General features: G+C 36.9%; 1 protein-coding gene across 1 annotated transcript; it reads left to right on the top strand.

Moving 5' to 3' along the window:
* The first annotated feature begins 343 nt into the window (after positions 1 to 343).
* LOC131971821 (rho-related GTP-binding protein Rho6-like) lies at positions 344 to 16,051 on the top strand. The gene is made up of 5 exons (XM_059333447.1): positions 344 to 597; positions 2,134 to 2,221; positions 10,716 to 10,825; positions 12,215 to 12,349; positions 13,527 to 16,051. The coding sequence occupies exons 1-5, from the start codon at positions 478 to 480 to the stop codon at positions 13,770 to 13,772; spliced, it is 699 nt and encodes a 232-aa protein (XP_059189430.1). The 5' UTR covers positions 344 to 477; the 3' UTR covers positions 13,773 to 16,051.
* The last annotated feature ends 5,338 nt before the right edge of the window (positions 16,052 to 21,389 follow it).

Raw genomic sequence — 21,389 nt, 5'->3', positions numbered from 1 at the left:
TAATTTTGTGTCTTTTTTAGTAATTTAGTTTTTTTTCTGTCATTTTGTGTCTCTTTTTTTGGTCATTTTGACACTGCCTCCAGCGGCCCCCAGGTAATTAGAGTCTGAGACCCCCTGCTTTATATAAATGAGAGGTTCAGGCTGTTCTGGGTGGTGCATTGAGGAGACATCGGTTTTTCGTAAATCTTACAGCTCCGCAGTTTACTATCCACCATTAGCACCAAATACCAAGATGAGCCTCGTGCACTGCCCCCCTCCTCCTCCTCCGGCTCGCGCACTGCGCATCGCTCATTGGTTGGCGCGACAATATAAAGTTCCGCAGTGACTCCCTCATTGACTGCTGCTCTGCCTCACTCACTGACTCACTGGAGAGGAGCAACACAGCCCGCTACTGAGAGGATTTACAAAACTTTATCGCCATTATTCCCGCTCTTGTTTCTTCTTGATAGTCTGCACGTGCTATTCCCAGTGTGCACCATGAAGGAAAGAAGACTCACGCAGCCGTTTGTCGGCAGGTGTAAACTCGTGCTGGTCGGGGACGTCCAATGCGGTAAAACAGCGATGTTACAAGTGTTGGCCAAGGACTGCTATCCAGAGGTACGAAATATATTTAATTATGACGCAGACAGTTCATTTTGATAGGAACTGAAGATATGTGGATGGATTTTATTGACGGACATGTTTTTGCAATTCATTTCACTCCAGAAGATTGGACATGAGTTTTTTTCCTAACATTTTGTTATTTTCAATTATGTAATTTTTATTTGAATTATGTAATGTACTTAAAATTATACTATATTGATTATGTATAGCAACATTTAAATGTATAGTGAGGCCATTTTCATTATTATATTTAATATTATTAATCACACAAATGTCAATTTACCTTTTTCACTTCTTTATTAAAACTTGTATAGTTCTTCTATTCTTATTTTAGTTTTATACTCTTATTATTTATTTTTACTATTGATTTGTACTTATTTCTGTCCTTGAGCTGCTGCTGCTGCAACAACCAAACTACCCCTTTGAGGATCAATAAAGGCTCATCTTATTGTAGTTCTAAAACTCCCAGCCTATAATATGTGTGGTAATATGTGTAGTAATATGTGTATATACGTCATTTGACTACAGGCTATATTTGCATAGGTTTAGTTTAGTCATTTACAAACCCTTTCAGATAGGGAATAATACTGGAGTAAGATCATTTATACATTGCAGGTTAGTATGCTGCTGAATCTATGAATTCATTTGAGGTGAATAGGGTAAACATTTAGAATATGAATCTTCCCCAGTTGATTATGTACCATGAGACAATTATTGTTTGTATTCTTAGCTTCCTGAAATGTTAAGTTTAAATATGCAAATGAAGCATTATCTAATTGCAACTTTTGGTGAATTTACCTATTCCATTCTATTATTTATCGTCTTTAGATGCAAATAGAAATGTGTAGTAAAACAAACACATGTATATTTTGAATGGCTTTTTCTTCCACTGGTCTGAAAGAAGAGATGTTATGGAAGAAAAATAGCACAGTATCTCAAACTTGACCCGTGCATTGAAAAAATGGTGTTGCCTGTTGCCTGTGCCTCACCTAAATATAAATGTTATTCACTGCTAATTTTGCCATATGATTTTTATAGTCATTTAAAAAATAACACATGTTCCACAAATATGAAGATGTAACTAGATAGATAGATAGATAGATAGATAGATAGATAGATAGATAGATAGATATACTTTATTTATCCCAAGCTGGGAAATTACAGTGTAGCAGCAGCATTACACACAGAGACAATAACAACACAATTAAATAAAAAGAATAACCTAGGCATACTTCAAGCAATAAAATATAAAAATACAAAATAATATAAAATATAAAAAATAAAGTGTCTAAAGAAGGAGTATGTATTCAGGAGTAGAATAGAATTCCAGTGCAGAATAAATATGAATATACAGTATAAAAATGTTGGTGCTATGAAACAAATAAGGTGCAATACTGGTCACTGGTGATGGACATTTATTCTTGTCTTGTGACATTTTATACTCTAACAATTCATAATTTAAATACAAATCCATGTGAATTTATGAAAACATTTCTCCATAAACCCATTTTCTTCACTGTCCATTTCTAGACTTACGTCCCCACTGTGTTCGAGAACTATACCGCCAATCTGGAGCTGGAAGACCAGCGTGTTGAGCTCAGCCTCTGGGACACATCAGGTGAGGATTATGCTCAGATTATTACACTGATGTTGTTGGTTTGGTTTGTTTACCAGCAGGACAAAACAACATAACATAGGCCAAGAAAGAACCCATCAAATTTTGAAGCCGATCTAAATCACGTGGTGGATATATTAATTATTTTTGTTTGTTTGGTCTCCGCTCTCTGATTGCCGTTCTGTTACCAGAGTTAACCCATAAGAACCCATGGTGACACCTGTGCAACAAACTTTAAATCTTCTATAATCTCTCATATTCAGCTTTATGCTTCACATTAACTCATTATATCCCTAAGTGACATATACCCAACACCCTGGTGTGGTGGTCATGTGACTTTGACAAGAAGTGACTTCTCCAAAATGTGGGTGTGACTGGAAACAGAAATGTGAAAATTTTCAAAAAGCTTATTTTTTGTTACAAGGCTAAGTTTAAACCCATTTAACAATTCTAATCCATTAATAGTTTGTCCTGTGTTGCATTTAACTTGTTCTGACCATATTTCCTGAACAAATTTAAAGTCAAAATTTTGATATCAGTTATGGAGATGCAAAAGAAAAAGGCAAATTTGTGTCTCTGTGGGCAGAAAATGTCTAGTTTTTTTCCATTTTTAAAATAAGAAATATCATAAACATAAATACCATAAAAGTACAATGTAACATATATGTCACATCACAGATCTTTGACATTTAGGGGTAGTATTTTCTTTAAAAAACATCAGAAATGTGTTCTATGTGGTCCACTTATAGAACACATCCTTTAAGGATAACTGGCTCTGGGTTCTTATGGGTTAAATAAAACTGTCAAAGTCAGCTATCTCCTCTATTTGACTCCCTTCCAATTTAAAAAATCTTTCCAAGCTTTCATGTTTGTTAAGCAGCCATTGAAGAAGTCAGTTTCTATGACTGTATTCATGGGCTGATTTGTGGAACTTGTTTACCCTCCCAACAGTCAGCCTGGAGTCGGGTGGTGACTGTAAATGAAGCTGCATCACGTTCATTGTTTTACAAACAGTGTTGTTGCTGTTAACCCAGACGTCACTATCTGCAAATCCTGTTTTGATGCGGTTAAGCAGCTTTTCACTGGTTTGGAATCTTCAGTGGTAGAACAAACGACAATGGGCCCTAAAATCAGCTGCTTTGCATGAAAACACATGCATGCAAAACATTTTAAAAGACCCCCAATCAAAGACATGCAGTATTTATTATTTTAGTTTGAGAAAAACAACCAAAGTACTACCAGTAATACAAAATCAGTTAGGCTGCCAAGTACTAATACTAGGTTTCCCCTTATCTCTGTAAACGGGTATCTGCATATGAATGCAAAATCAAACAATTCTCTTCCTAAATCATCAGATACTGACACTGTGTCACGGCACTTGGGGCCTGAAACCACCTTTTTGCGTCGGTTTTGGACGTGTCAGAGATGCTCATTTCCACTAGTTACATTTATACATTTATAGTTCAAGGTTGAGCATAAAAATAACTACATCCACACTTAACTACTGGATGCAGCTGTACAGGTTGTCTCTGAATACCACCAGTGAATCTGATCTCCTGGGTCAGGTCAATGGTTTGCTTTTTGATTATCTGCACTGATATGAAGAGATCTAAACAGAGATTATCTGAAATGTCACCTGGATGTAAAACATAATGTACCAGTGAAGTTTCCCGGACTCAAAAAAAATAAGTGCACCCCGGAAATTTGGGGCGTTTCCCCAAGAGGTTAAATAAATAGCCATTGGGTTCCGAGAAAACTCTTTTATAACATATTAACAGGATTTATTTTTTTTTGCCCTAAACCTAGATCGGTGGTTTTATAGCCCAAATTCAACGAATCTGCAGCCTTTTTTTTTTTTTTTTTTTTTTACAACCTCAAACCATATGTATGTATAATAATGTGCAAATGTTCATATGTGTCATTATGGGTGGTATACACTGTAAAAAATGTCTGTAGATTTTACGGTGAAAAACTGCTAAACCATGACAGTAAAAGACCGTAAAATGATAAATGGGTTAATTCAATTTCAGTAACAATGAAACATCGTAAATGTATATATCAGCCAAAACAGTATTACATTTTTTTTTTTTTTAAATACAGTACTCCACTGTAAAATACACTGGCACCATATATATATATATATATATATATATATATACCACAAATATACTGTAATATTTAATGGTAAAATCTGGCATTTATATTTCTTTTGATGGAAAAACTTGTTATTTTCACACTGAAATATGGATTAAAATGGCATCTTAAACGGGAAATCAACAGTGCTAATACAATTTTACTGTAATATTACAAAAAGTTGCACCGTATTTATTACGGTAAAGTTCTGGCAACCACAGCTGCCGTTTTTTTACCGTAAAAACAACAGGTTTGTTTTTACAGTGTAGACAAATTAGCTGTTCTTTAGTTTAGGTTGCAGATCTTGTTGCGATACTCACTATGCATTATATAACAGGATATTTTCATTAGGAGGACTGGTTTGATCACAGCACCTTTTAAGCAGTTTATATCGTACCACAGTTTATCATTACTGATCAGTATATTCTGGAGTGGATGGCTTTTCTGATGTTGATCTTATTTACATAAAGTTTCTGTAAGTTTAAGGTCATCATGTCAGTAGGTGAACACAATGACCCACAAAACACGGTGCAGGTGTAATGTGAAACCACACCCATGTGCCTACTACCGGAAGGGAGAGTCACCTAAAGGACACCTGCACCCTAAACACATAAAAAACAACTCACTTTTGGCACCTACACTGTCTTACTTCATACAGATGTTTGAGGCATTATGTGAACATTGTCCATTGACAAAAAAAAATGTATACAGCAACAATCATTTTTCTAGTAACATCCCCAAGATTTCTTGGTTCCACCTTCTTTTAATGAGACGGTTTGCTGCTGCTTGTTTTGTTTTTTAATTTAAGTTTTAGTCTGAAACTATTAGAATTTTTGATACATACCGTTCAGAGAACGTTTATGTTTTTATGTTTTTATTAAAGGATCCCCATTAGCTTGTGCCGTGGCAGTTCGCTGGTCTTCCTGGGGTCAAAACATTCCAACAAGTAATGCTCAACAGTCCTACAACAACTTTAACAGTAAAAATACATTCCAAAATACATTAGAAAAGTGCAGCACAAAAGTTCATTACAAAATGCAGCACAAATTTAAAAGACAGTTTGTAGAATCAAGCCATTGAATTATAGCCATTTGGATTAAATGTTTAGGAATAATTGGTCAAATGCATTTGATCAGAAAACAAATAAAATACAAAAAAAAAAACAATACAGCTTTAACCAGTATCATTGATTGTAATCCTGGACATCATGAATCCAGGCAAACATCGCTTCTATAAAAGGTAGTGTCCTTTCAACCAAAATAAACAAAAAAATGTAATAAACCCCCCCAAAAAATATAATAAGCCCTACACCTAACATTAACCATTATGACGTTAAACACACATAAACATTATGTAAATAGGATCAATAAGAATCCACTCCAGTATAGATTTATTTCATAACAGCATTGGCTGAGGCATTGTGCTCAGAGGAAGTTGAGCAGTGCCAGTTGGCCTGCAGAGGGGTTGTTTCACAGGGGAGAGGGGGATGCCTCGTCCATATAGGGGGTGGAAGCCTGTGTTAGTGTGTTTTACTATGTGTGCAACTGTGTGTGTGGCGTACAGTCACCGTGAACAGAAGGCACAAGTGAGGGCTACTGGGCGAAAAGATATGCATGACCTCCTCACTGCCTTATGGTGTGTGCCGCCTAAAAAAAGGTCTTATGTAACTGAAACCAGCACCGAACCAAAGTAGGTTTGTGTGTGTGTGTGTTTGTCTCCCACGGAGTAAAAACTTTCTGGACAGTCACCCTTTCCAGAGGAAACATTGCATAATATTTACTTTTGCAACACACACAAACACAGCCCCTTCCCTCTTTATGAGTGTTTCTTTACATTCTCAGTCTTTATTGTCTTTATTTGAAACATTTAGAGCTGCAACTAGATATTTTATTATTGATTCATTTGAAAATATCGGTAACACTTTACAATAACCAACTAAGTTATGTTTATAGATGGTTTATAAACCATTTATTAACAATTTACTATATATTTAATCTTTAAATGTTTTCAACCAATTTCTTAAATGTATATGAATCTTTTCTAAATCATTAACATACTTAATATGGTGTTAAAAATGTTATAATGAGTGCAAATTAAACTATTAATGAACTTATAATTTAATTGTTTCTTAATGGTAAAGTAACTATAAACTTACATTAATATACCATCTATTTGCCATTTATAAATTATTTAGTTAGTTAAACATTAATAAACTATCTATTTACCATTTATAAATGATGGTTATTGTAAAGTGTTACCAAAATATCTATTATTATTAGTATTAGTATTATTATATGATGTTTTTTTTCAGCCAACCAAAATTCTGTCCAGAATAGGGCTGCAACTCACAACATCAACCTGTTGATTATTTTCTTAATTAATCAATTAGTTGTTTAGTCTATGAAGTGTCAGAAAATGGTTAAAAAAAAAAAAAAGTCAACCAATGTTTTCTCTATAACTAAACGACTTAGAAAAAAAATGCATGTTGAAGAAGCTGGAGAGAATTTTGACTTTTTTCCTTTTTTTGTCTCCCTGGCAGCAACTTTTGTCCTTCCAAGTCAAAATTGACCTTTTGTTTTGGAATTTATCCATGTTGTTTTTTTTGCAGTTAGATGAAAGACACCCAAATGTCTGATACAAAAACATTTGAAACTGGGTCTAATTTAAACCGAAGACAACAGTAAGGTTACAAAACTTGACTGGATTAATCAATTTTTCTAAATAATTGGCGATTAATTTAATTAAGTTGACAGCTAATCGATTGATCTTTGCAGCTATAGACCAAAACCCAAATATATTCAGTTTACAGTCACACAAGATAAAGAAAAGCAGCTAATCCTACTTAACCCTATAAAGCCAAGTGTATTACATTTGATACACAAGTTTTTGAGACCTCTGCATCATCAGTGTGATATTTTTTTTCCTGATAAACCTGATGTATACATGTGTTGAAGATTTAAAAAAAACTGAGCAACAAATTGCACAAAAATACCAGATGTATCAAAAATGATATGCAGGTTCCACTGGTGGATCAGTCATTGCAGCGTGAAAACTTCATATCAGCAGATGTATGATGTTGTGTTATATGGAAAAAAATATTTTGCATGTTTGAGGAAAATGTTAAAAGGAAATTCAAAGTTTTAGGATAATAGGATAAAAATGTTAGGTTTTATATGTTTTTGTTAGTTCAAGAAAACAAACTGAAAGCAAAAAATTGCACAAAAAGACCTGATGTGTCAAATATGATACAAATTACAATTCATGTATGCAAATTGATATTGATTTTTTTCTTATTTGTCAGCAGGTTCACTAATCATTCCAGTTTTAAAAAATTAGAATTTTCTGGCAATTATTTCATGGTTCAGGCTTTATAGGGTTAATATAAAACTAGAGAATGATTATCACTGATGATTGAGTTTCCTTTTAGCTCCAGTTGTGAGATAAATTACAGAACACTTTCTCACAATAGAAAAAGTCTCAGAGGGAGATTTGTCCGGTTCACAGTTCATCTTTTATTCTAAGTAGTCTTTTGGTACAGGAGTGCTTCCTTCACATCCTTTCTTTGAGAGTAGAGAGGGCAGTTTCTTTGCTTAACTGAAAGGGCTGCGTGTGTGTGTTTGTTTTGTGTGTTTGTGTGTCCAGGCAGGGGGCTGCTAATGTGTGGGAGGTGGTAGGTGCTAGAAGTTATGTCCTCTTTAGATCTCTCTGCCTCCTCTTTCTCAAGCCTTACATCACCCTGGGTAGTTATGTGACGAGCACTTTGATTCCCTCTAAAAAAGTGTTATTGATAGATTGTAGTTGTATAAGTTGTCCTACTTTGTAGATTTCCATCGACTGAGTTAACCAGAATGGCTTTTTGTTGTGAAAATATTGTTGTGGAAACATTTTCATTAATGCCGCAGGAGGAAACTCTTTAAGACAACATGATTGTTAGTTAGTTCCTGGAGAAGCTTATTACGAGTATCTATTCCTGATATAATTATATCCTCTTTTATTTGAAAGGAAAGCTTCTGGTGCACATTTGGCCCCTGAGGACAGGAGTAGGAAATTAAATCTTAGCGTTGGTGTGTGGGGAGTGATTAGGTGGCAGAGGGAAGACAATAGAGAGCGGACATCCTGTCAGTCTGTTTTTAGCACAGGAGCCTTCCTGAGAGTTAAAGGAAAGGTTCTACTTATAGCTGCACGGTTTGTGGAAATGTGTGTTTCCTGCACAGTGTAATTCACATTCTCATAGCTAAGGTGTTGTATTTATGAGGCATTGGCTGTTGGTCGGGGTAACCATGTCAGGGCATCAGTGATGAATTTACCTTTATATCAGGTTCCTGCTTTTAACATAAAAAGTATTTGCCTTGTGTTTATGGGGAATAACTGTCACAATAAAGTAGGAGAAAAGAAAAAACAAATATTGCAAGTCAAGATACCAAATATATATTTACTTAGGCCCCGTTCACACGAGGACGGTCTGAACAGAAGACGCAAAAGTGGCGTCGCGTCTTCACTTTTTATTCCTCGTTTAGACGAGCGTTTTCGGGAGGAAATCTGCTGCATACGGTGACGCAAAAGTGTGTGAAATTGGATTGTATGCAGCCAGGCGGCATCACTTAAAGCCATAAGAGCATCTTTGGGCATGCAGAAGTTTTCACGCCACACATTTTCATCAGCTACTCCTTTCACAAAGTTCTCCACCATCACTAGATCTCCCAGGTCTCGTTCACAGCCGTCAGGTTTTTACAGATCCTTCTCTGTTCACTAATACTATCTGTACATATCCTGTACATTTGGTGGAAAGACTCCTGTAAGTTTATTAGAGCTGCCAGAGCAGCTTGAAGGTCCCACCATGGAAATAATCCCACGTTTCTTTATTTCCTGTACTGGAGCATGTATGTGACGTAAACACATACGTGACGTGAGCAGATCAGATCAGAGTTTTGTGTCTTGTCAGTGTAGACGACACGCTACGGAGGAGAGGATTTAACTTTTCCACTTTGGAGGGTGGTTTCAGATTTTTGCGTCTTTAAGCCCCCAAAACGTCGTCACTGTCTAAACGAAAGGCACTATTTTGTTGTTTTCACCCGCGAGCGTCCTCGTGTGAGCGGGGCCCAAGTTTGGTTTTTACTTACTTTACTACTTACTCTACTTTTGTCTCTTATGAGTGTGACTGCTGTAATCTGCACAAAACTCTTGAATGCAACATGCAATTGAAACCACATTTTGGTGATGTTTTCACATATGGACACTCAATAATAAAATGCAATAGATCTGATGGCCTGACAGTTAAGACATAACTTTCAGTGACTATAACTTCATGATTATTGGACTGGTTTCATTCAAATTTTGCACAATGTTGTTAGGATTAAGATTCCTTTATTAGTCCGGGGGAAATTCATCCTTTTACACACCAGTGAACACACATCAAACCAAGCATCATTTTGACAAGGTTAGAAATGCTCTTACAGCGCAGCAGTTTGCAATTATTTGCAACTATTTGCAGCTGTGGATCTAAGAATACAGTGTAAAATTAGGGAGTGATTTGCCTCCGGGGGCCCACAGTTCCCATTCAAATATTTGCCTTTTAAAACATTCTAAAACACTTCCAGTAGCAGCAGCAACAAAGCAATTTCTGCAGAAAAAGCTCATTCTAGTTTAGTAGTATAAAAATATTTTGTTATTAATAAACATTAAAGGCACATTTTGGGTTATATATGTATTTGCTTTCTGTCTTTCTCCTCATTGCAGATTGCCAGGCTCGTTGTTTCCCCTTGTTTCCAGTCTTAGTGCTATGCTAAGCTAAGCTAAGCTAACTGGCTGCTTGCTATAGCTTCACATTTAACTGTCAACGAGAAAACAAACAAGCCCACAATGCCACTTTTCAATGACATAGCTATGTTTTAGTTTTTTGATGCAGACAGGGACTTAATTTCCCATTCACCACCAAAAAAATATCTATGTATTTTTCTTCTCAAACACTCAAGTTGGTAAATAAAGTTTGCTATTGACTAATAATGGAAAGATGTGATTGGTGCGGAGTTGCAGTGGCCGTGACTCAGTGAGTTAGTTGACTTTACTGGAAACATTCCTGTCAGTGGGAAGGTGTCAAGCTTAGTGAAATAATTTGCTCTCTTATCAGCTTGGCAGGAATGTGTGTGACCATTTGTGTTTGTACTGTGTGAAAGTGAGGAGGATGATAGTGATAGAACATTATAATAGTGTCAGTTGGACCACAGAAAGAGGTTTTTAGTTGCTATTTCTGCTGACAAAGGGAAAAACTAAAGATCTTTGTTATTCAAGATGTTGTTACATCACAATCAGTAGGAATTTATTATGCAACAAAATACAAATGTGTGTCCCGTGTCTGTCTCTGCAGGTTCTCCATACTATGACAACGTCAGACCGCTCTGCTACAGCGACTCAGACGCAGTGCTCTTGTGCTTTGACATCAGCCGACCAGACACAGTAGACAATGCGCTGAAGAAGGTATGTTTTATGGTTTTTTTTAAATGTTTTTATTAAAGGATCCCCATTAGCTTGTGCCGTGGCAGTTCGCTAGTCTTCCTGGGGTCAAAACATTCCAACAAGTAATACTCAACAGTCCTACAACAACTTTAACCCTCTATGGTACGGTGTTGCCCTCAGGCAACATACCCATTTTTGGCCTGTCAAATTTCTACAATGCATGTTTTTGAGTGATGCAATACTTTAAAAAAGAGAGAAGAGTATAGGGAACCACTAGCAATGCTTTAATTTGTCACATGACCTCCAGGAGGCCATATTGAAAAAGCTTTCAATACCATTTTACGCCACAAAAAAGCACTCAAAATGTCACTTCCTGGCCCTTTTCCATCTGGGAAAAAAAAAATATTGCTACTCCAGACAAGAAACCGGTTAAAAAAGTTCCTTTTATTATGTTTTTAAATTTAAAATGTTTTGGATTGTACCCTGTTGAAGCTACTGAATCTTTTACACATCTCTATTAAATAAATCATTTTCAAATTGAAAAAACCCTCTTTTTCACTTGTGCACCATTGCCTATGGGCAACAAACCCCAAAAATGTAAAAAAAAAAAAAAAAATGTCTTCAGAATACATTTATTTAGTCTATTTTAAGACAAAAAAACCCCACTCCAAATTTCCCTAACTGGCATCATAATGCGTACCATAAAGGGTTAACTGTAAAAATACATTCCAAAATACATTAGAAAAGTGCAGCACAAAAGTTCATTACAAAATGCAGCACAAATTTAAAAGACAGTTTGTAGAATCAAACCGTTGAATTATAGCCATTTGGATTAAATGTTTAGGAATAATTAGTCAAATGCATTTGATCAGAAAACAAATAAAATACAAAAAAACAAAACAAAACAAAACAGCTTTAACCAGTATCATTGATTGTAATCCTGGACATCATGAATCCAGGCAAACATCGCTTCTATAAAGAGTAGCGTCCTTTCAACCAAAATAAACAAAAAAAAATTAAATAAACCCCCCCCAAAAAATATATTAAGCCCAACACCTAACATTAACCACTGACAAAGTACATCTTTAATTTCTTTTTGAAGGATATTTTGCTTTTTTCTTGACGGATATCAAGTGGTAAATCATTCCATATTTTACTCGCTCTGTTCTTTTCAGAGAATTAGTTCTTGGATGAACTTGCACAATATCATAATAATGTATTAATATTGTTAATTGCTGCAGTGTGAACATGGCAATTTTTCAACACCATTTTCCACGACTGCAGGTGGTACTGCAGCCTCCTTCATCAATAATCTTCCCTCCCCCATATTTACTCTTTAGATGTTGTGCCATTTACTATTAACACTTTCAAGTGACAGTCTCTTAACACCCGTTTCTCTTCTCCTTGCAGTGGAAAGCAGAGATTCAGGACTTCTGTCCCAGCACACGGATCCTACTAATAGGCTGCAAGACAGACCTGCGGACAGACGTGTGCACACGCATGGAGCTGTCCAATCAGAAACAAACTCCCATCTCCCATGAACAGGTTTGTTCCATGACATGACAACTCTTTCTTCCTCTATGTGTCTATTTAGGTATCTGTCATCTGTCTAGACGAGTCAAAATAGAGTGCTGCAGGAACGAGTCCTATAACCAGCAGATGAGTTAGCATTTTTGCACTTCCGGTTCCCTTATCTCAAAGTCGTTGGGTCTGAAATAGTTTTTTGGGTTGATGCCTGAAATAAAGCCCGTGGTTAAGACATGCTAAAGATATTTTCATGTTTTGTTGCACAATAATATATACAACCCCCCTTGTGAACCTCAGAGCTTGTGTCTGGAAAAAAGGTGCTTGCTTAAATGGCAAAATAAGACTACAGAGGTTCTCGGGGACCTTAAATGTCAGCTTAAGGTAGCACCTTTTGTTTTGTATTGTATTGTTATTAATTCTGTGTATTTTATTGTATTTTATTGCTGAATCTTTTCTATCTTTTTTGTACGGTGTCCTTGAGTGCCAAGAAAGGCGCCTCCAAATAAAATGTATTATTATTATTATTATTATTATTATTACCTCACTAGAGAAAAAATGGGCTGATTTTGGGTCCTGTTTGGCAAATTAATCGCTCAATCGATTAAAGGCTGCTATGATGATCTGGTATGTCTACAATCATAACCTTAACAGTACCAACTTGATCACAGCCTCCCTGATTTCAAATTATACATTATTAATACTTATAATAGCCTAACTTTAGTCTTTTATGTCTGGCAAATGCATTTACGCTACAAAACATCATAAAAGTGGTGGTTAAATTGTGAAAAGAAACCATGTAAGTAAGTAAGTAAGTAAGTAAGTAAACTGTATTTATATAGCACCTTTCACAGACAGAAGTTACAAAGTGCTTCACATAGAAATCATACACATAACATAAAAATGTACATACAAGTTTTAAAAGACCAAAACAACAGCAATTTAAACAACCATAGCAGTCCCGAAACAATTAATCAAAAGCCTGAACAAATAAAAATGTCTTCAGTTGGCTTCTAATAGTTGTCAGATATACTTTTGTTTGCAACAGAGCTTATTTTCTGCAATAATCCAAAATAACATTGGCTTTGTCAAGGGAACCAGGTTGATGCTAACTTTTGGGTTAGACTACAAAAATACATCATCCCTGTAGTGCTCCTATATACCCGAGTTCAACATCTATTTCTCCCTCATATTTCAGGGTTCGTCCTTGGCCAAGCAGCTTGGAGCAGAGACTTACCTGGAGTGCTCAGCCTTCACATCGGAGAAGAGCATCCACAGTGTTTTCCGTACTGCAGCTCTGGCCTGCATGAACAAACTCCAGCCTGCCAATAAACCCAGCCCCGTCCGCCGCCTCTCCAAGAGGCTCCTACACCTGCCCAGCAGGACAGAGCTGCTCTCCTCCACCTTTAGCAAGGACAAGTCCAAGAGCTGCTCCATCATGTGAATACTGCTAAAATCATGCTGGGGAAGGAAAAAAAATAACAAGGACAAGCAGGTGGTTCAGCAAGTGGCCCAGGGTGTGCAAGGGAAAGAGAGTAAAGCTCCTCTCTCCTTTGCAGCGTCCTCCCCCAAACTCCCCGTTTGCTACACTCTCTATATTCAACTCTGACACTGAACTTTTGATCATGACATATCACCAGCACACAGTGCAGAGACAGAGTGGGAAAAATGTTTGATGTTGAAAATATTTCTGATCTGTTAAATACACCTTTACAAAGAGAAAAACAGGCTCTTTGATACCTGTTAGATTCCTCGCTAAAGGGTTGCTGCGAGAGCTTAAATAAGGTCAGTACCTCCTCTTTTCCAAGTGGTAGTAAACATTGCATTTGACTGCATTACCCTGATGAGACTCATTTGAAATTCTGATAGCGGTGCCCTTTCCCATCCATCTCTTTATCTGAATGTCTCCTTAAGGTCACGGTATGGGCTGAGTGACGAGATGAAATGTAAAATCTGACAGTGACAGGAAGTGGTACCTACAGAAATGCGGCTCTGGGAATTTAAAACAGCAGCCCTTGAAGAAATTATTCCCCTGCCGACCCCTCACAGTATTTCGTCTGGAAATTAAAGCTGACAGTGGAGGAAAAAAGGGTAGAGAAGGGAGGGATTTGGCAAAGGAGAGTGTTCATTTGTAAAGGCAGTCGGAGGACAAACTGAGAGCGCATCTGAAGGAGCGCAGTGTGACTCAGCACTCACATGAGATACAAAACAGTCGAAGGGTGGACGTGCTGTGACAAAACAAACAGAATCCCGGGCCATGTAAAGAGCATTTGAGCATGTTTTTGTCAGATCCCCTTTCATTAGCCATCACCAAAGCAGTCTCAGTTGTTCACTGTTATTAATTATAAGGCCTAAATTTTGGTGATGTTACAGTAATGATGCATCATCCTACAGTTCCCAGCTACTTCATGAGCTGCCTAATGGATACCAGCTTTTGTTCCAGCAAAAAAGTCATTTTTTTTCTTGGTCTTTATAAGATAAAACATAAAAGACATGCACATTACACATGCCAAACTGTTTTTGTACCAAAAGGAGTCTTTGTTTTTTAATCATCTGCCTCATATTTTACAATATGCTGCCTTCAAATGGAGTTGTTTACCATTTCTACTAGAAAAGTCCCTATGAATGCCCCCATTTTGTTGTAATCACGACATGGATGTATTATAAGAACTGGATACTGGACTGGAGCATATTCAGTCCAGTGAGAATTTCTAGCCTGGTGTATATGCCAAAAAGCCTAGCCCAAAGACTTTATACTGGGATGATGGTCAAAAAGCTTAACAACATTTAACATAAAGTTTAACATAAATTCATTGATCCAAAAGTCATAGTAGAAAGAGTCCTAATTTTGGTTGCATTTAAAGTAGGGCTGTCAAATGATTAATTTTTTTAATCGCGATTAATCGCAGAATTTCCATAGTTAATCGCGATTAATCGCGTTTTGAATTACATGTTTAAAATTCTGTTATTTCGCATTTAAAGGCAGTTTTAAGCCCATAATGTAAATCATTTGTTACCATTGTGTCTTAAATGGGAATCAAATGAACACAAAGAAAGAATTTCCTTTTTGACCTTTTGTATTTTCTTTCAAAAAAGTGCCATGTAGACAAACTTAATACACTGTCTACTTCTAATACAGTTTTTCAAGTCTATTTCAAAATAAAAAATACAGCTTAAGCAAAATGCTACAACAGTGTGGTCATGAAACCATGGCTTAGAGGCAGGAAACAACTTCCAAGTATTAAGAGGAATAAAGTAACATAGTGCTTACTTTGAGAGATTCAATATATCAGGTCACTCTGCTTCAAAAATAAATAATAGCAAAAAGACTTGCGATTAAAAAAAATTAACGCGCTATGGATTGCATTAATCTAATCTCGATTAACGCGTTAACGCTGACAGCCCTAATTTAAAGGTGTCTGGTCAACAGTTTTACAGATTTCTCTTTTATAGTAGTGGTCTATGGGGAAATGCTTGCAGGGGATTTTTTGTTGCAATACTGCAAGTTACCACTGTGCAAAATTAGCTTAAAGGCTGAGCGTCGGCACTGTATCCAGTTCTACAATACATCCATGACTTAACCACATGAATGCAATGCATATTGTGTTCACGACTTCCTGTATCATGACGTAGCTCATGAGTTCCATTTGAAAGCAGCAATAGAGACATTCATGCCCCGGTCGCCATTGACTTTGTATTGAAAGGCTGTTTGGTAGAATGCACTACCAAACCTACCAAAACTGTGTGAACCCTGAAAGTCTATTTAACTCTATGTTTATTTAATAATTTAACTTTTAGACAACCATCGGCTGAAATAAAATGTCAAACTTTTTTCTTCTTAAAAGTTCCGTTTTTATGGTTCATTCGATCCTAAAAATTAAGTTCTGTTTTTTTTTTTAACTTGTTGGTAGTACTTTCTACTATGTAGCAGCTTTTGACAGTTTTGTCGATGCATGGTCTTCAGAGTTTGACACGTGACGCTCTGTCTCTGTAGTCCTCAACTTTGAACTTTTAGACAGCTGAATATTGTAAACAAATATCCAAGATCCACCTGCTGCCATTTTCCAGTCTGAAAGCTGCGCTAGCTAAATGTCCCTGAGAAGATGAGAGGTTGAGTTGAACCACACAAACAGGCTGGTCCTGTCTGAAGAAATAGACTTCCTTTTTATGCTTTAAAAATATTTTCATTTATTTTTTAAAAAACTTCCCTGAAAAGTATTCTTGACATTTGACATTTATTAAAACAGCCTTTTTTTCTGGATGTTTCTACTTGCTTGTGGCTGTCTTTGGTGTTTTTTGTTGTTGTTTTTTTTTTTTTTTTGTACCTATTGATGTTGTTCTTGTATTCACTTGAGTCTTCTGGCATTAGCGACTGTTGACAGCTCAGCTAATGGAGGACTTGATGATTTGTAGGTCTGCACCGAGGAGATCTCTGGATGTACAGAACATGGGAATTTTACGCGTTGCCTAGCAACAGTGTGAGCAGGGGCAGGCTTGAGCGGCGTTCCTGCCTCACAGAGAGACAGAGGGAGAGAGAGAGAGGGAGGGATGGCTCTCCGAGAGGGTGCCTCACCTTTTATTTGTAGCATTAGACAGAAGCCACTGCGAAGGTGACGGCTGCACATGTATGTCAGACTGCTCGTGATCTCCACGCGGTTTTAAAGACCCCACACTGGTAGCAGCCCGCGAGTGGGTTGTCGGAAACTACACACCATCTACAACATGCCTCCGTAGCTCTTCTTATTTTGACAAGCTCCATTCGGTTCAATATGCAGCTGTCATTTCACTTTTTCTCTCTCTTGCTCGTTTTTTTGACTTGTTTTGTTGTACATATCCTTCCTAACAAAACTGTTTATCAGAAACCCCTAAAAAGAATGTTACTGAAGCAAAACAAAATGTTTGTGTCAAGTTGCCGATTGTGGCTTTAAATTATTGACTGAATTCTGTATTTCTTATTGTCTTATGCTACTTTCTTTAAATCTTTATTTAAATAAAATGGTCTGAAGTTCATTTACAAGTCTGTGTTTATTCCTTTAAACCCAAGTGATGAGACGTTCTTTTAATTTAAACCTCATAACAGCATATTAAGTAATTAAAATGAGCCCTTTCTTTACAGAAATTAAAGCTGCTTACATAAATGCATCAATAATTAATAAACATTTTGATGATTTAAGCAACTTTTGAATGCAGGACTTTTAATTGTAGTAGAGTAATTTCGCAGTGTAGTAGTAGTACTTCTACTTTAGTAAGGGATTTGAATACCTTTTCCACAGATTTTCACTGATTATGAAGTAATACTAATCATGGGGAAATACCACAAGTATTGTCATATGAACAGTATAGAAATGTGTGTGTGTGTATATATATATATATATATATATATATAATATACACTACTGGTCAAAAGTTTTAGAACACACCAACTTTTCCAGAATTTAATTGAAAATGATGCAGTTTAATGTCTCAGTGTACTCTGAAATTAATGCACATTTGCAACATTTAAAATTGTTTATTGACTATGATAGTGTTTTGAAAGTAAAAAAAAGATTCAAAATCACATTTTATGTTGGACTAAAGGACTAAAAAAAAGCCACAAAATGACAAAAAAAGACACCAAAAGACACAAAATGGCTAAAAAAAGACACAAAATGACCAAAAAAAAGACACTAAATGACTTACAAAGACATGAAAAGAATTCAAAAATGGATAAAATAGCCCAAGGTCTTTTTCGTGCATAAGAGTTCAAGGAGCTGTATCACATCGGAACAAAAGATTATTTGGGAAATGTTATCAATTTCAAGGCTCCGCTAGAGAAAGACAGGCCGATAGCTTGGCAGCACATTGTCTGTTTTGTCTTAAGAATGAATAATAAGGACTGGGCCACTTATTTATCAGGTCAAGGGAATAAATAGTTAGATCACACTACAGAGAAGCACATTATTCTCCTGTATTTCTTAATAAAATTCACACTGACTCCAGCGTTAATCCATGTGTTTATAGGTCGAGCTCTACAAAATAATACTATTGGCAATCGCTCAGTATCAAAATTAAGTGCTGGGGTGTATTTATATAGTTTTTTCGGGCATGAAACTTTTTTATTCGGTCCCTACAGGCTGTGGCCTACAATTAGATGGTGACGGCAGCATCACAGCATGGTGTCAAAACAAGCCTATGGATGTTATACCACTGAAGCATGAACACAGCCTTAAGGGACGAACCCTCCCCCCAACACACATATACACACCCACATGTCCAACGCCACATGCATACATCATGTTACATACATTATTAGTTTTGAAAACTTGTCAGTTTGTATTGTATTTTGTTTGTTTGTTCATTTTTAATATAAAAAAGGAGGGAATGGTTCTTGTATTATGCCGTTGTCCTACTTGAGCAGCTCAAGATTGGCTTTTATAACTGACTAGTAACGAGTTAATGTGTTGAACCTTTAGAAATAAAGAAATGTCAAAGCTAAAGACTTGAATAAAACACAGTATCTAGTTTCACAAGCTATAGATACCTTATCAGAACACGTCAGTCTAGTCTAGTGTCACGCACCACTGTGGACGCATGTCGGTTGCATAAGGAATCAGAATTAGGCTTAAATACACAAGAAAACTTTAATCACAGGAAGAGTTGTAATCTGTTGTCAACTTGTCATGCCAAAACCGAAAAAGGTACATAACAGCCACACCTGAGAGCGTAAACATTTAGTCATTTTTACCTTGTATGACCCTGATTCCAAAGAATTTGGGACACTACATAAAACATTTTAAAAAATTAAGAATCTATATTTACAAGCACAAATTTATAGGCTAATTTGAACAAACTTGAGGCTTTACTTTTCCTTTAACATTTCTTTTTCTCTTGCCTTTTCTTATGTAAGCAGCCATCCTCCCTGACCTCCATCACTGTATTTGCTTAGTCTTTCCCTTGACTGATATTGGCTCTTATCAGGATCTCCCTGGCTGCGTCCTGCTGTCACACTTTGCCCAACAGTGATACGACATAGATGAAGTGGCTGAATGTTTGCCATTCCTGAACTATCACACACAGGATACAGCAGTGACTCATGACCTCCTTATCCGTTACCTCTGTACAATAGGAGACAAGGAAATTGTGAGAATATACTGTGCATCCCCAGTCTGTGATACATTTCATCTCTTGTCTGCTCCAACATTGATTTTCTGCAGCTGGAAATGGACTAGCGGTTTGATTGTCTTTTGGATAAACTCGGCTGCCAGCCTGTCTGTCTGTGATGCTCCTCTACCTTATCTTTTTCCACAGTTTCTCCCGGTCTCTCTCACACAGATACATGCACACATTTATCAAAAATGTTTCCCATGTACCTTACATGTCTCTGTAAATCAGATTCATATCTGACAAAGGCGTATTGAGACTGTCATCTATGGCAGGTTGCTCCAAGGCATGATTATACTGCAGAACCACAGTTAATCTCATGCACCGCCATTTTTTGGATCAAGCTATTTTTGCACTGGTTTTGATGCAGATTATATCCATAACTTTCGGTATGGTTAATAAAATATACAGCTACTGCAGCTGGTTATCTTAGCTTAGCATGAAGAAAAATATCTTAGCTGCAGATCTGGGCTAGCTATTTCCCCGTTTTCAGTCTTTATGCTAAGCTAGGCTACACTGCCTTTTCTGTCGCTGTATATTTACTGCTACAGGTGCATTGACCTTCTTATCTAACTCCCTGCAAGATGGCAATAGGTGTAGTTCACAAAATATATATATATATACCGCTACAGGTTTATTGACCTTCTTATCTAACTCCCTGCTAGATGGCAATAGGTGTAGTTCACAAAAAATATATAAGCTATTTCCTTAAAGTTGGAATATGACAGTTCAACAATTTGGAGAATAGGTCTAGACTTTCTTGCGTGCTTGTTGAGTCAGGTTGGAAAGTTGATACCACTCTCATGTCTGTACAGCTAGCTGCTGGTTAGCTTAGCTTAGCATGAAGACTGGAAACAAGTGGTAAAAGCTAGCCTTTCTACCTACCATAGCCTGTACACTTGTTTATTGATGTGCTTTACCATTGCTATCTTTGTATATTCATCACAAAGTGTAACAACAGCTGTGATAATTATGTGGGTTTTAGGAGGTTATGTGTCAGACTTATTGCTGGCTGAACACATACTAACGTGACAGACCAAACTGATCTTCTCATTTATATTTCACAAAATGAGGAAAAAAATATTCCTTTAAATCAGGTTCAGTTTCCAGGGATGAGAGATATATTGCTTTATTGTCGTTGATGTTATAGTAAGATTGTGTTATTGTTTCTATTTAAACGTGAGTATGCACAGAGAGAATAGGCTCAATGCTTGAATCACATAGAAAAATGGAAGGCTGCACTGCATGATTTATTTATAAAATTACCAAGTGTCCAGAAGAATTTCTCAAAATCAGTCCATGCTTGAAAATTGATTTGTACAGGCCAACAAAGACACGTATGAAACTGACATATTCGTTGTAAACTAATGAACAGGTCAGCAGCAAGTGATCTGTGCATTCTTGACATTCGTCCCTTCCTCCCTTGATGGATAGGTGCCTGCAGCCGAGACGGTGAGACTGTTGAGGATCAGGATCAGGGACCAGAGGGAGGGTGATTTAGGGAAGAGTGCTGCCATCTGAAACCCTCTCGGGGAGTCAGAGAAAATGGTTGCAGTGCAGCGTGGCTCATTACCACATAAGCACATCATCTATCAGACATGGCAGCACAGACACACACACACACACACACACACACATGATGCAAGCTCACACACATTCACACAATCAACCTATCAGACATCTCCAGCACCGCAGCGGCAGAAAAAGAAGCAGAGGGCTGATGAGAGGATGGGGGGTTTGCAAAGCTATGCTGCCTGGTTACTGATGAGCTATCTGCAGACTGACATATAGGTTACATTCCCTTATATGCCCGAGCACACCGAACACACACACACACACACACACACACAGCTTTGCCACAGCTGCTCTGATAGTGTCATAACTCCTGTCTCTGGATGGAAAATGGGGTTGTATGTCAAAG

Source organism: Centropristis striata, chromosome 5, assembly GCF_030273125.1.
Source record: "Centropristis striata isolate RG_2023a ecotype Rhode Island chromosome 5, C.striata_1.0, whole genome shotgun sequence".
Taxonomy (NCBI): Eukaryota; Metazoa; Chordata; class Actinopteri; order Perciformes; family Serranidae; genus Centropristis; species Centropristis striata.
The sequence above is the reverse complement of the archived record's forward strand: the minus strand, read 5'-3'. Positions and strand labels throughout refer to the sequence as shown.